The following is a 15,371-nucleotide window of genomic DNA, read 5'->3' as shown; positions in this document are numbered from 1 at the left end:
GAGCCACCAGACTTAGACCCCTCAGGAATGAAGGTCTGGGTCACACTCAGGGAAGGCACAGAGACCTGCCAAGGTGATGGCTGAGGGTATGAATAATGGAGAATGGAGAGAATGAGTACCTGTTGTGGCTCCCAGGTCAACTGTAGTGAAAGGGGCTATAGTTGGTCCCTTCCCCTCAGGAAGGGAGGCCCACGGGGAGCCTGAGGGGGCTGCTCCTGACCTGTGTGGAGAAGCAGAGCTGAGGGGGGCAAGGGTGGATGGTGGTAGCCATGAAAATGCCTACCTGGCTCTCTGCTGTGGGAGTGCAACTGACAGACACCCCACTGAGGTATCCTGACCCTCCCCTCTGCTTATGACAAGGCCACACACCCCACAGTGGCTCTTGGCTAATGACTGCATGGGGAAGGAGGTCCATTCTTATGAGACACCAGATTCCTCTGACGGGCAGCTCCCAACCCACCTTCGTGCCCTCTCTACTCCAAGGGGTCAGACTGGGCTGACCCCTGTCAGCTTCCCCACCTCCTCTGACTCACTCCCTCTGTTCTTCCTCACAGGCCTTCTCCCCATGCATCTCTTGCATGTCTAATGCCATCGTGGTACACTAATGTCTTCAATGAAAAACCCCACATGCTCTATGGGGAGGGAAGGCAGCAGAGAGGAATAAATGACTTGGCTGAGTGGAGTAAATTCCAACCTTAGTGAGTGGCCCACAGTGAAATAATGTGGACCACAACACCTGGGAAGGGCTTAGGAATTGAACGACAAGTACTGTGGAAGGCAGGATGGGGCAGGGAGCAGGACACTGAGGGATCTGGGGTGGGGGAAGGTTCACAGAAAGGTAAAGGTAGACCTCCCAGATCCACACAGAGGTGTTGGTTCCTCCTTCACTCCTACTGGCCTATTATCTAGAAAAACTGAAACCAAGTTTCCAGACTCAGGCCTCAAGCACAATACCAACAGATCTGCTGGTATGAGGCACAGGAAGGGCATGGGTGAGGGGCCCAGCCTGAAGACAGGGCGATGTAGTGAAGGTCTGCATTTTGCCACATGAGAACCTCAGCCCCACCCCACACAGCCTTTCATACCAGCAGCAGCCAGACTGCTCTCCCTCAGTCAAGAGACCGGAGCCTTTTCTAGAGAAACTAAATGATGTCCAGAGAAAAGACCTGCAAACAGAGACACCTGTGGCTATGTGTTGCTCTAGAGAAAAACCCCTCATTCAACAATCCCAACCCATGCACTTCCACTTGGCCTTCTAATGCTTCAGTCTTCAATAGGACCAGTGACAAAAGGTCACCAGACATTTGAGGAAAACCTCACATGTGACAGCGAGAGACCAAATGCACTAAAACAAACAAACAAAACAAAACAAAACAAAACCTCAGGGGAAAGAAAAACACTGCAGGCAGCAATAAGAAAACTTCAAAGGGACTTCCCTAGCAGTCCAGTGGTTAAGACTCCATGCTCCCAATGCAGGGGGCATGGGTTCGATCCCTGGTAGGGGGACTAAGATTCCGCATGCCACACACAGCGTGCCTAAAAACAAACAAAAAAACCCAAAAAACAAACTTCAAAGAAATTCTAGCCTTGTAGAGATGATAGTGCCTCCATGCAGGAAGAACAAAATGCTATTTACAATAGCCAAGACATGGAAGCAGCTCAAGCGGCTATCAACAGACGACTGAATAAGAAGATGTGGTATGTGTGTGTGTATATGTATATACACACACAATGGAATATTACTCAGCCATAAGAAAAGGAATGAAATACTGCCATTTGCAGCAACATGAATGGATCTAGAGAATATTATGCTTAGTGAAATAAGTCAGAGAAAGACAAATACTATATGGTATCACTTGGAATCTAAAAAATGATACAAATGAATATATATACAAAACAGAAACAGACTCACAGATATAGAAAACAAATTTGTGGTTAACAAAAGGGAGAGGGAAGAGGGGTATGGGATTAACAGATACAAATTAACAGATACAAATTAGGGGTATGGGATTAACAGATACAAACTACCATATATAAAGTAGGTAAGCAACAAGGAAATACTGTATAGCACAGGGAATTACACCCATTACCTTGTAATAACCTGCAATGGAATGTAATCTGAAAAAATACTGAATCACTATGCTGTACACCTGAAACTAACACAATATTGTAAATCAACAATACTCCAATAAAAAAAAGAACAAAATGATATAAAAAGGAACTTTTAAAGATAAAAAAGAGCTCCAACTAACTGGTACTTCAGAGAAAGACAGAATAAAGAACACAGTAAAGAAGGCATTCTGAAAGAAATAATAAAAATTTTCCAGAACTCTATGGCATGTTCTTCCAGACTGAAGTGCCCACCAAGTGCCCACCACAATTAATGAAAAAAATTTCCATATCAAGGCATATCATCCTAACATTTCAGAATACAAGAAATAAAGAAACTTTAAAAAATGTTTCCAGAGATAAAACAAAACCCAAACCAGGGCACTTGCAAAGGATCAGTAATAAGAATGGCATTAGAAAGTTCAAAAGCCATACAACACTACACTACAACAGGGTACTGTATTTACACCTTAGAGGGGAACTGATTTGTAACTAAGAATTTTATATCCAACAGAATTATTAATCATGTGATAGGGCAGAATAAAGAGTTTCAGATATCTGAGGCCTCAAAAACTTTACTTCCCATGCACCACTTCTGGGGAAGCTATTGGAGGATATGTCCCACCAAAACAAAGGAGAGATGGGGATCAGGAAGAGGGCTCCAACTCCAGAGAGAGGTGAAGGAAATCCCCAGGAAAATGCTGGGGCGAGGTCCAGGATAAGGTCTCTGCATCAGGTATGGGGGCAGCCAGTCCAGATGCGAGCAGGGCTGAGGCGCCAGGAGACGATCAAGGTGATGGAACAGCTAAGACATTTGGATGCAGTGAGAGAAGACTTAGATACCTGGCAGAAACCTTAGGGTTTAATTAGCAATAAGGACGTGGAAAACTGCTCTCTCCTTAAAACAAACAAACAACAAAGACCAAAACTCTAACAAATAAAAGACAAGTGTTGTTAACTCTAGGGACAAAAAGTTGAAAGGAAAAGAAATATAATCATGGTGCAAATATAGGCTTAGCTGTGAAAAGCATTTATAGGGTCACGATGACGTAAAACACACTATGGACACTGATCCAAACCAATTACATTGTAACTATACTGGGAGGACAGAGGGACAGGAAAGGTGGCAGGTGAGGGGCATGATTGGTGAAAAAGAGCTAAATCAGTACCTTATGTCCCAAACTGAAGAAAGATCAACAAATAGAGATCTCATCATATTATTTCAAGATATGGAGATAAACACCAAAATAACAGCTAAAAGAACTGAAAGAATTTGTTCTGGGGAGAGAGAAGTAAGAAGGAGGAGGTGGGGGCTCTGTTTTAGTAAGTATTTGTAAAACTATTTGATCCCTGATAAAAATACAAAACAGATCGACCAACTTATTCAGCAAGTTGCAGAACAATATATGTACAAGATGATCCTGTTTTTGAAAAATGTAAGTTAAAAAGGACGTAAGTATAGACAGATATGCTGGTATTAGCATCAGTAAGAAGATGTGTCAGTGTAAAGTTAGGAAGGAAACACACCCAACTGCCATCACTGGCCTCCTCCAGGTGACAGTGGAGGGCTGGGGACTTCCATTCAATTTTTTGAATTATACAAGGTAAAAACTGGTGGGATTACAGGTGTTTTATTTTTCAAGTAATTAAATTTTATGTTTAGAACGAAACCATCTTAGTAATAAGCAAAACCGAATGTTTGTATTTATGCCTATGGTATAGTATACAGAAAAAAGGACAGGAAAAGTTCACAGAAAACCGTTAACAGGCTAAAGGGATAACTGCGGTTCATCACCTCTTGGGACCTGGAGGGGTGGTGGGTGTGCAAACAGGTGCCTTATCTACCTGTCCCACAATGACCACGTGGTACTTTCACAGCAGACACAAAGTCTGGCAGACCCACAAATGTGTGAACAGGAGGGCATAAGACAAGGGGAGGGAGACCCAGTGGGGAGGTAAATTGGATGGAGAGGTGGTTGGCGGAATCATGCTGGGCAAACCAAAACTTCCTTGGACCTTCTGGTCCGCAGGCATGGGCCTAAACTGCAGGGACGGAACATCACCTAACAAAGGCACGTGCATGCTGCAGCTCTTACAAGGCCCCCTAAAACGGGAGGATATTGCTTCCCCATGTATGTCTGGGCCCAAGAGGGGAGATACAAGCAAGACAAACTGTTTCCTTTTACAAAATTAATAAGGCCTAACATAACGAAGCCTAATAATCTGGGAACTTATTCTCAGTTAAGACTTTAATACAAAATATATTTAAGAGAAATTAAGAGTGCCTTAATTTATATAAAGGTTTGTGAATGTTTTAGGAAGAGAAATAGAATGTTATGCTGGGAAATCTTTATTTTTAATTAAAAAGACTAGTGTTACTATTTTTAAAGCAAATTTGTCAACAGTATTTATATAATTTAAACTGAACACTTGGTGGCAGCAAAGGCTGTATTTTAAATGACTGAAGACTGGTCAGGAATTTTTGTGCCAGGCCCCCAGCAGGCACTGGGAGGGCCAGGACTGGCCTCAGGCTGCAGACCTCACTCAGGCCTCATGCTCACAAGGGGCAAGAGTTTGGGCCTCTCTGGATTGGTGGGCTCTGCTACTGTGTTAGGCCTCTGTTCAGTGGCTGTGATGGAAACAGCCTTTCCTGGCACCCAACAGATCCAAAAGAATTACTACTACTACACCATCAAAAATCTCTCTATTCTTTTTTGTATGAAAAGGCTTCATTGTTTTTGTCTCACTATCTTCTTCCCCCCACAGATTTCAGTTCAGAGAAAATACAACTTCTTGCTGTTGAAACATAATATTGAAAGACAGTCTGTCAACAAAATTAGTATAGTAATAATTTAAGGAATGCTAAGAATGTTTTCAATAAAACTATATTATCTTTGCCTCTAGTCTCACTCAACATTATAGTTGCTAAAAAAAAAAAACAAACAAAAAACTAAACAAAAAAACACAACTCTATCATAATCTGCTCACACAGTGGTACAAGTGAAGAAAATAACAAAAACTCATAAAAACAGCTTAGAGAATATCTCTCTGGTTTTAAATATGTACCCCCTGACAGGCAACACCATCATTCAAATTCCAGCCTTGGCCTAGTCAAGAGGTCTGCTTGGAGCCTTTCCAAAAGCTCCCACCAGTATGGCTGGGATGCTGGAGTGGTAGAATTTTACGATGTAAGCAATGAACACTTGGGCCATAATTCATGTAAGACTTCTCAAGCAACTGTATCATACACTACTTGGCTCTAACTTTCCCCCACCCCAAATCCAAATTCCTTGCTCACTAAAAATGGGATTTCAAATATGGAAAAACTATTAACACCAGGTAAATCTGGGTAACGAGTAAAGTTCTTTGTCCTATTCTTGCAATTTTTCTCTAAGTTTTAAGTTACTTTCAAATAAAAACTTAAAAAAAAAAGAAGTATTTTTTTGCAGTACTAGTCTAAACAGCTGGCTCATGCCTGCATCCAGGGTGGCTCACATGGGCCCAGGCAAACCAGGCATTCCACAAATGTCTTCTAATCTCAACTATATTTGGAAGAGTAACATGATCCCATAGTTTATTTGGATTTTCAACACTGACAAATTTTTAAAGAATATTATGTTCTTTTGAAACTGGAGATTATGACAACGAAATGATTGTGATTAAAAAACAAAACAAAACAATATGGTATCACTACTTACTCTATGAATTATACCAGCTGAATGTAGATGTTTAATACCACAGAGCATCTGGTAAAGAAGGTAGGACATTCTTTCATGGTCCAACTCCATATGAATAACCTGACATAAGTTAGCATCCATTAATTCCATAACCAAATACCTGAGGAAATAAATGATCAGCCATGTACACATGAAAATTATCCAAAATTCCTCTATGGTTATTGAACTAGAATTTTTATAAAATAGTAATAACTTACCACCTAGTCACTGCACTGGCTAAAGTAAAAAGATAACTTGTTTTCCCTTAACATTTATAAGGTATCTTGAAAAGAAGCAAATGTATAATGAAAGTTTGTAAAAGTTTTCAAAAAATAAAAACAACTAACAACAAAATGCCTTTCAAGTTAAATACAAAACAATTTTTATATCATAGTAAATAGAATCTCAAACATTCAAATTCTCCTATATTTAAAAATTTTTGCTATTGGATCATTCTTACCAACATAGAAACCATGCTGTTATTGCTCTCATCTTAAGAAAACTTTTGACCTTACTTCCCCCACCAGCTACCATCCTATATTTTTGCTCCCTCTGCAAGCAAAACTCCCCAAAGAGGTGTCTATACTTATCATCTCCAATTTTTTCTCCCATTTTTCCTTAATCCCACGTTAATCAGGCTTTTGCCCCCACCACTTTGCTGAAACTGTCCTCAAGGCTCCATGTTGGCCTTCCGTGCTGCTAAATCCAATGGCCAGTCCTACAATCCTGGCTGACTGTGCCTTTCTCCTATCCCCAGCTTCTTACTGTTGAAGTGCCAGCACTCGGTCCTTGGTCTTCTTTTCTCTAACTGTACTTACAATCTTGGTGATCTCTGGTCTCTGGTCTCAAGACTTTAAATACCATCTATAGACTGACAACTACCAAATTAATACCTTCAACCCAGACCCCCCTGCTGAACTCCAGGCTCATTTATCTAACTGCCTATTTCACAGTTCCACTTGGGTGTCCAATAGACATCTTGAACTAAAACTGAGTTCCTGATTCTACCCTACCCCGAAATCTGTTCTTCCTGTAGCCTTCCACATCTCAGTTGAGAGCACTTTTATCCTTCTGGTGCTCAGGCCAAAACTCGAAGTGTTGTTCTCAGCTCCTCTTTCTCTCATACCACACATCCTCTCTAGGAGCAAACACTGGGGTTCTACCTTCAAAACAGCGTCAGCATCCTATCTCTTGCCTTTACCATCACTATCACCCCTCTGGTCTAAATGCAGCCATCATAATCTCTCACCTGAATTGCTGCAATAGCCTCCTGACTGGTCTTCTGTGTTCTACCCCTAACAGTGGGTTCTCGACCCAGAAACCGAAGTTATTCTTTTAAAACATAAGTCAGATAAGCTCACTCTTCCTGCTGAAAGTCTTACTGACTTGTAAAGGGAAATCCTTACAATGGCCTAGAGGCCCAGCAGTGTCTGGCCCTGTCACTTCTTTGAGCCCATCTCTTCAACTTTCCTCTGCTTCCTCTGATCCAGCCACACTGGCTCTTGCTATTCTTAGAACACACCAGGCACAACCCCCTTCTGCTCCTTTACACTGCCTGTTCCTTCTATCTTGATACTACCCTTCCCCAAATATCTGTAGGACTAACCCCCTCACTTCCTTGAAGGCTTTCTTCAAATATCACCAATCCAGTGAGGTCCTTCCCTAACTACCCTACTTAAAGTTGCAACCTGACTCTTAACGCCCAGCACTTCTGATCCCCCTTACCCAGCTCCATTTCTTCTACATTTGCCACACATCCTAATGAATGACATCATTTCCTTATTTGTTATGTTGACTGTCTATCTTCCCTGGCTTTCCTGCAAGCTCTAGGAAGAAATATGACCACCTGCAATTCTTAAAAAATGAAAGGGATTTTTGCTGTTTTGGTCACTAAAGTATGTCAGGTTCAAGAGAGTGCCTAGCACACGGTTGGCAATCAAATATTTGTTTGTTTTTTTTTTTTTGGCCTCACCGTGTGGCTTGCGGGCTGAAAGCATGGCGTCCTAACCACTGGACTGCCAGGGAATTCCTGGCAATCAAATATTTGTTGAATGAATGAATGAATACATGAATAAATTTAGGATAAAGTTGTGCATTATATCTCAATAATAAATTAATATTTCATTTCATCATTACTAAGATAATTCTATTTCAGATTTTGGAAGTTTAATGACTTACCCATTTCAAATAATAATTATAAACACCTAAACCCTACAATCTTGGCTTTCAGGGGACTAGAGAAAAACATGTTATATTTTATATTTCAGTAAAGGAAATCAGCAGCATTAATGGCACTGTCTGCTCTGAAGAATTATTTTCAGTCATCCTTTATCTGTTGTAGAAATGATAACCATCTAGGCACAAATAGTTGAATATTATTATTCATTTTCCTTAATATTCTCTTCCACAGAGAAAAGTGGCTAGGATAGCACTTAAAAATGTGTTCTCACCTATATTTCCTAAGTAAAAAAAGCAGTTACTTTCTTTTCTAAATTTTCAGTCTTTGATGAGCAGTGTATTACTGAATAAAAATTATACTTACACATCTTGAAATTCTTCTAGAGTTTTTTGTGGTGTAAACACATTTAACAAACTAATTATCTGAAAAGAGAAAATTATATCTCAGCATGTCAAATGACTCTACTTGATTATAAAAATTAAGTTTAACATTAAAGTGTATTAAAACTACAAAAAAAATCACAGCAGAGCTTTGTATTTATTATTATTGTTATTGCTTTTACCAAAACATTCTATTACACAGCATTTGAAAAAAGCTAAATGATTAGGATTCTCATCTTGGAAATAATATGCACTTTTAATCAAATCACGTTTATGTGTCCCCAGTAACTTATTATTATAGAATTTTAACACATAATGTCTTTCTAGCTCTGAACATAAAAAAGTAGCAATTACAAGTAGAAAAACACTAAATAAAGCAATATGTTAACTCTGAAAACTTAAATACAATACGCAAATTTCTAAAAAGTTTTGAAATGTGAAGGCTAAGCTTATATTTTTGGTATGATAAAGATGAAATGCCTCATAGTATTACCTATTTACATTACCTTTACGTAAGGAGGATTCAAGAACTGACCCCACCACAGGCCTTGGTCCTGGCACCCCAATAGTTAAACAATGAATTCTGCTGCTTGAGCATCAAACACACATCCTCAATCATTTCAAATGACTGAGGGAAAGATGAATTATTCAGTATATAGGATTGGAGTGGCTGGCTAGCCAAGGGGAAAAAAAACTAGATTCATACTTCAATCTTTACACCAAGATAAACTCAAAATGGAACAAAAATTTAAATCTGAAACATTAAAATATGAATAAACATTTATACAATTCTGGTGTAGAAAAGCCTTTTCTAAGCATGAAAGGAAACCTAGGAGATTTGATTATGTTAAACAACAACAACAAAAGTCAGTATGACAAAAACAACCTAAATTAGGTCAGATGGAAAAGAAGTGAGGGTTGACAGCTTTAATATACAAAGATCTTCTATAAATGCGTAAGAAAGAAACCAACAGTCCTAGAGAAAAATGGACAAAGGCCATGAAAAACAAACTCTCAAGAAATAAAAATAAATGGCTAATAGAGATATGGAAAGAAAATCAACCTCACAAATAAAAATAAGGTATCATTTGTCATCTATCAGTTTGGTAAGGTAAAACAAAAAATCAACAATATGTAGCTCTGGGGTATTTTGAAATAAAAGACATACTCAGATACTCAATAAAAGTATAAAATTGACAGTCTTCCTTGAGGTTAATTTGTCAGTATATATTATTAAAACCAAAAGTGTGCATAGTCTTTGACCCAGCAATCTTGGCCAAGGAATTCACCTGGACAAGTGTGCAAAGATGCAATGTATAAGGATGTTCACTGCAGCACTGCTTATAATAGCAAAAAACTGGAAACAATCTAAATATCTGATAATAGGTGATTGGTTAAATGAATTACTGTGCATCTGTACTATGTAGCCATTTAAAAAATGGTTTATATCTATGTTCATTAATGTATATGAGATCTAGCAACATTCCACTAGGGAAAAAGCAGGATGCATAATAACATAACTGCGCTTATTTATGTATGTGTGTACATATATGCATAAGAATGCTCACCAAAATGTTAATGATAGTGACCTGTGGGTGGTGGGATTCAAGGATTTTTCTTTCTTGTTTATACTGTTTGAATTAAAAAAAATAATAAACATATTTTTTTGTAACCTGAGAAAAAAACTTTTTTACTTTTTTTTTAAACCTGTAAAATAAAGCATGCACTGGAGAATTTAAAAACAAACTCAAACCACAGACTCAAAAGATTGAACCTATCTTAGTTTTGTGTTTAATGTCCCTACACCAGAAAAATCCAGCATAAATGTTACAACAAAAGGAGCCATATAGAGTTGAGTGTACTTTTAAATACTTATCCCCCCCACCCCATAACAAAAAGAGGTCACATGGGAGGGGATCTCCAAAGCCCCTGCCAGACTTAACATTTTATAATTTTATAACCTGGCAAGGTTATCAAAATCATGTTCAAAATAATGCTCAGGCATCAGTAGTAGAACATAAAATGTGCCTGAGTACCTCATTTTCTAGAGATACACTGTTTTTCCTTAAAATTTACAATGCTTTGATTTCTGTAGAGATGCCAAGTACAACTATCTTGAATATAACATCATCTAATAACATTTATTTGAATAAATGTGAATATGTAAAAGCTACTTATAGAACAACGTTGTTCTAAAAAGTATTTAGATGTTTCTCAATTTGCCAGGTCAATACTGTTGCCATTTTATACACAGGGAAACAGTGAAAACCAAATGGTCACAAGGTTAATTGACATTCCCATCCGTGTTGAGTGACCTAAATTCCTATGGACCATGGTGCCTCTTGCTGACTTCAATATCCCCAATGTTGATTAAAAATTCTGTCAATAAAATATAAGCATTTAAATAGTATTTTTATCACTAGTTTACCCTAGGTCTAAGCTCATTGTATCTCCAAAGACCCAGATGATTATGACAGCATTGACAACATTAAAGTATTAGAGGAAACATAGACATAACTTACATTTTTATGATTGACACATTTTAAGAGGACAAGTTCACGATAAGCTCTCTTTGCATGAGTCTGATTCTGAAAAGGACGGCTTAGTTTCTTGACTGCAACATTTATCCCAAGAACTGTATCAAAAGCAGCACTATAATTAAGAAATATAATAGGCAACCCATTAGGATGATTTTGGAACATACAGCAATGCAGAATGTACATTCAATGTATTATTTTTTTAAATGAATAACAAATAAGGAAAAATCAGCTTGCTTCCACTCTGGTACTTCTGCACATTAAGAGCAAGGTGAGCTGGCTGAGAGTGCAGGACGAACGGACTCCTCTGCAGAGGCGCCACCATGGCAGCTGAAGCTAGGATGGGATTCAGCAATCCTTTGCACATGGACGTCTCATTATATTAGTTGAGATCATTATGTTCAGAACCAAGTAATTTAATACAGAGCATGTAAGACTGCTCAGGAAACAAAATCTTCAGTTTAAATATGCCAATAAGTTGAAAAAAAAGTCACTGGTATCACAGAGTAAAATATAAGTATATTCTGGAGTATCACAGTGGAGAAAATGGTTTGAACTCATGAGACGGATATAATAAATCTAAGTTTTGATTGATTGTGTTTTTCCCAGATGTAAGAATCTAAAAAGAAAACAGAAGCCAAAATCTCAGCTCATGGTAAATCCCCAAGATACAAAATCCCTAACATAAGCAATTGCTATATATAAAATTCTGCTAGAAATACCTCCTCATACTACTATGGTAAGAAATAAAATCTTCTAGGGGCTGTGTTTCCAGAATCTCAAGTTCCCAGCTGAAATTTATGATTGATTTTCCTCCAGAAAATAGACAGGAAAAATTGAGTACCTTCTGTACTAGTTTCAAGCTAGCACTAACAGTATGATTGCTGTCACTGTTACCTTTTGGCTCCTTATCAGGGGTTAAAAGCTGCTAAAGACCATCTGAGAACCTAAGCACCATTTAAAATACTGTTTCTGTTTATTTATTCTATTCAGTTTATAACACTGTTTGCACTTATTCACTTCTATTAATTTTTTTTTGCCAAAAAACCCAAACTTAATTCAATTTTAACTTTTTTAAATTGAAGGCTGTCTGCTGTAGCATTTGGTTAAGAATTATTAGAAGTTTCATGTTACTTTGGATTACTTTTTCTTTAATTCAGTTCACATTATGTGTTCATGTATACACAGATGTAAAATCACATGCCCAGGGACTTCCCTGGTGGTCCAGTGGTAAAGAATCAGCCTTCCAATTCAGGGGACTTGGGTTCGATCCCTGGTTGGGGAACTACGATCCCACATGCTGTGGGGCAACTAAGCCCGTGTGACACAACTACTGAGCTCATGTGCCGCAAACTGCAGAGCCCACGCGCTCTGGAGCCTATGGGCCACAAGTAGAGAGAAGCCCGCATGCCACAAGGAAAGATCCCGCACGCCTCAATGAAGACCCTGTGTGCCACAACTAGGACCTGACGCAGCCAAAAAAATAATAAAGAAAATAAATCAATTAATTAAAATCACATGCCCATATTCAAATGTAATATTCATATGGATTATAAAATGTTAAAAATAAATCTATTTGTGAAACAAATCATTAATTAATACATACACATGTGATTTGTACTTATATATATATATATTTCTCAGTCTTGAGAATTTAAAAACAGACACACCTTTTTTGGTCTCAAAAGTTTTTGTCCAATGAGCCAAATGGACCAATTCTGAATATCTGAGCGGACTCATGCTTCCCCATTCCTAGTTCCAACTCCAGGAGTAGCTACCTTCAGTTATTCCTGGCTTTACTTCTTTTAGTAATATCTCAACTCCAAAGAATATACTTTTATCACTATTTCCTCATTTATCAACTTCAGAAATTAGCTATTTACTCCCCGTTATGAAAACTGAGGATTTAGTCACTTAGTTGAAACCCCCAACTCCTCCTAGTTTTTTGTTCTCATGTTATTTTTAACTTTTCCCTTGGTCACCCTTGTAACTTTAAATAACATGCCTAAACTTGTTGCATCAACTTTCAAAGGAATCTCTTGCTCCCCACTACGTAAAATGAGAATATTACACTTCATCTCCTTTTTCCTACAGCTCTCTAATCTCTTTTCCTCCAATTTCTGTCTTAAATGGTCAAGTTTAATAACACATCTTTCAATCTCTATAATTAAATCTTCTGTGTTTCTTCCTTAGGATGTGTCTAAAAGTTGAAAATCAACTTACAGAGTGTATGTATGTATGTGCACACATGTAAACATTACTAATTTCAGAGCGAGGATTACATTTCATTTCTAAAGATCACATGACCCTTGCCACTCATAAGAGAATGTGATTGTTTCCACCATTAAGGTTAAATGGATTCTCTTCTAACATTCCATAAGTTCTCAAACATCATGCCACTTTAAATTTGTTTTTTCTTAGATCATGACTTTTTCTAACTTTTCTACCACAAGTTTCTAATAAACGTTTTTTTCTTATTAAGAGAAGACAAATATACCTCTTTAGAGCCTGTCACTAGTACTTCTTACCTTCTTACTCACATTATCTATTGTTTGGAATCTATTCCATTTTTGGGGAAGACATTTTTCTTGGGGTTTCAAGGCCTGATGTGTAGCTATCGCCCTGGTATTTCTTTTCTCTGGCTTCCACTGTTTCTGGTGTTACACGTTCTTGTATTCTTTCTTGTTGGAGTACATTCTCAAGGAATTTCCTCAGAAAAAAAGGGCATGGAAGATAAATTATCTTACTCTTCCTTTATCCTTGATTGATAGTTTGTCTTCTAAGCTCGAAATCAATTTTCTCTCAGAACTCCAATGATTTCCAAAGTTGAGTGTTGTTGATGAGAAGGCGTATGCCTGTCTGATATTCATTCCTTTGCTTCCTTTTTTATTCCTCTTAATGATTTATTACAAAGAACCATGTTCTGTCAACAACCCCAAAGCGCTCCCCCCCACTAATCACTATCCTTCCTGCCCCCCAAAGACGATAACTACTTCTGACTTTTTTTTTATACTATAATTTTTAAAAATATATTTATTTATTTGGCTGTGCCGGGTCTTAGCTGCTGCACGCAGGATCTTCAATCTTCATTGCAGCATGCAGGATCTTTTAGTTGTGGCATGTGGGATCTAGTTCCCTGACCAGGGATCGAACCTGGGCCCCCTGCATTGGGAGCGCGGAGTCTTAGCCACTGGACTACCAGGGAAGTCCCCTACTTCTGACTTTTATAATCACTTCCTTGCTTTTACCAGCTAAACATGTATCTTCAAGCCCCTGCATCATTTATTTTTGCCTGGTTTTTGAAATTGTCTATGTCTGACTTCTTTCACTCAACATTATATTTGTGAGGTACATCTGTTGTTGTGTGAAGCTATAACTCATTCTGTGTCATTGCTATAATATTCCTTTGTTATGATTATATGACATAATGTTGATAGATACATTGGTTGTTTTCAGTTTGCAAGCAAAAAACATGGTCATAAACATTCTTGTACATGGTTCTGGGCATGCATTTCTGACGAGTAGATAGCTAAAAGTGGTATTACATATAGTTTACTTTAGTAGATAATGCCAAACTGTTTTCTGAAGTGGTTTGTTCTATCAATTTCTAGGCATTTGATTTTTTTGTAGTAATATTGACCCTATGTCCTGCAAGAGGGCCAAGTTTAACAAAAGGAAGATCACAAGGGAAGGGGTGGGGGGGCACTAATCCAATCACGAGAGCCCTTTAGAAGCAGAGTTTGTTTTGGCTGGTGGGAAGAGGGGAAAGTCAGAGAGATCTGAATCCTGAGAAGGACTAGACATGTTGTTGCCTTTAAGATGGAAGGGGGGTCACGTGAGAAGGAATGTGGGACCCTCTAGGAGCAGGGTGGCACCTGGCTGATAGAGAGCAAGGGAATGGAATGGAGACCTCTGACCTACAGCTGCAAGGAACTGGGTTCTGCCAAGAACCTGAATGCACTTGAAAGCAAATTCTTCCCCAGAGCCTCCAGATAAGAGCCCAGTCCAGTGACACCTTGATTTCAGCCTTGTGAAATGCCAAGCAGAGAACCCAGGGAAGCCCATCCAGATTTCTGACCTACAGAACTATGAAATTATAAATGGTTGTTGTTTTGCTTTAAACCACTAAGTTTATGGTAATTTGTTATGTGGCAATAGAAAATAAATACATCCTCTCTTCCATATTTTTCTACCCTTTTGTCTCCCCAGGCTTCATTCTGGATACTTTTTTCCTCACCTATCTTTCAGATCACAATTCTCTCTTCAGTTATATCTAATATGCTTTTAAACCCACCTATTAACTTCATAATTCAATAACTATGTCTTATAGTTCTATAATTTCTATTTAGTTTTTTTAAGTTTTCATTTTCCACCAAAAATTTTTCATACTGTCTTTTATCATCCCGAACATAACATCATAACTCTTTGGAAGTCTGGATCCAATAATGCC

At 38.2% G+C, this 15,371-nt stretch overlaps 1 protein-coding gene across 12 annotated transcripts in view; it reads right to left on the bottom strand.

Annotated features, from left to right (window-relative positions):
- MAPK9 (mitogen-activated protein kinase 9) overlaps positions 1 to 15,371 on the bottom strand; it is a 58,426-nt gene that overhangs the window by 16,825 nt on the left and 26,230 nt on the right. For 6 of the 12 annotated variants that reach the window (XM_082379451.1, XM_082379455.1, XM_082379454.1 and 3 more), the window contains 4 exons: positions 10,907 to 11,036; positions 9,953 to 10,015; positions 8,368 to 8,426; positions 5,808 to 5,946 (listed from right to left, as the gene is read on the bottom strand). In XM_082379451.1, the coding sequence (XP_082235577.1) occupies positions 5,808 to 5,946; positions 8,368 to 8,426; positions 9,953 to 10,015; positions 10,907 to 11,036 (391 nt within the window). Of the gene's footprint in view, positions 1 to 5,807; positions 5,947 to 8,367; positions 8,427 to 9,952; positions 10,016 to 10,906; positions 11,037 to 15,371 lie in introns of those variants that run through there. The other 6 variants (XM_082379453.1, XM_082379452.1, XM_082379447.1 and 3 more) reach the window with 3 other exon arrangements.

The sequence above is a fragment of the Balaenoptera borealis genome (genome assembly GCF_965194805.1).
Source record: "Balaenoptera borealis genome assembly, chromosome: 2".
NCBI lineage: Eukaryota > Metazoa > Chordata > Mammalia > Artiodactyla > Balaenopteridae > Balaenoptera > Balaenoptera borealis.
Note: the sequence above shows the minus strand (reverse complement) of the source record. Positions and strands in the feature narration are given on the sequence as shown.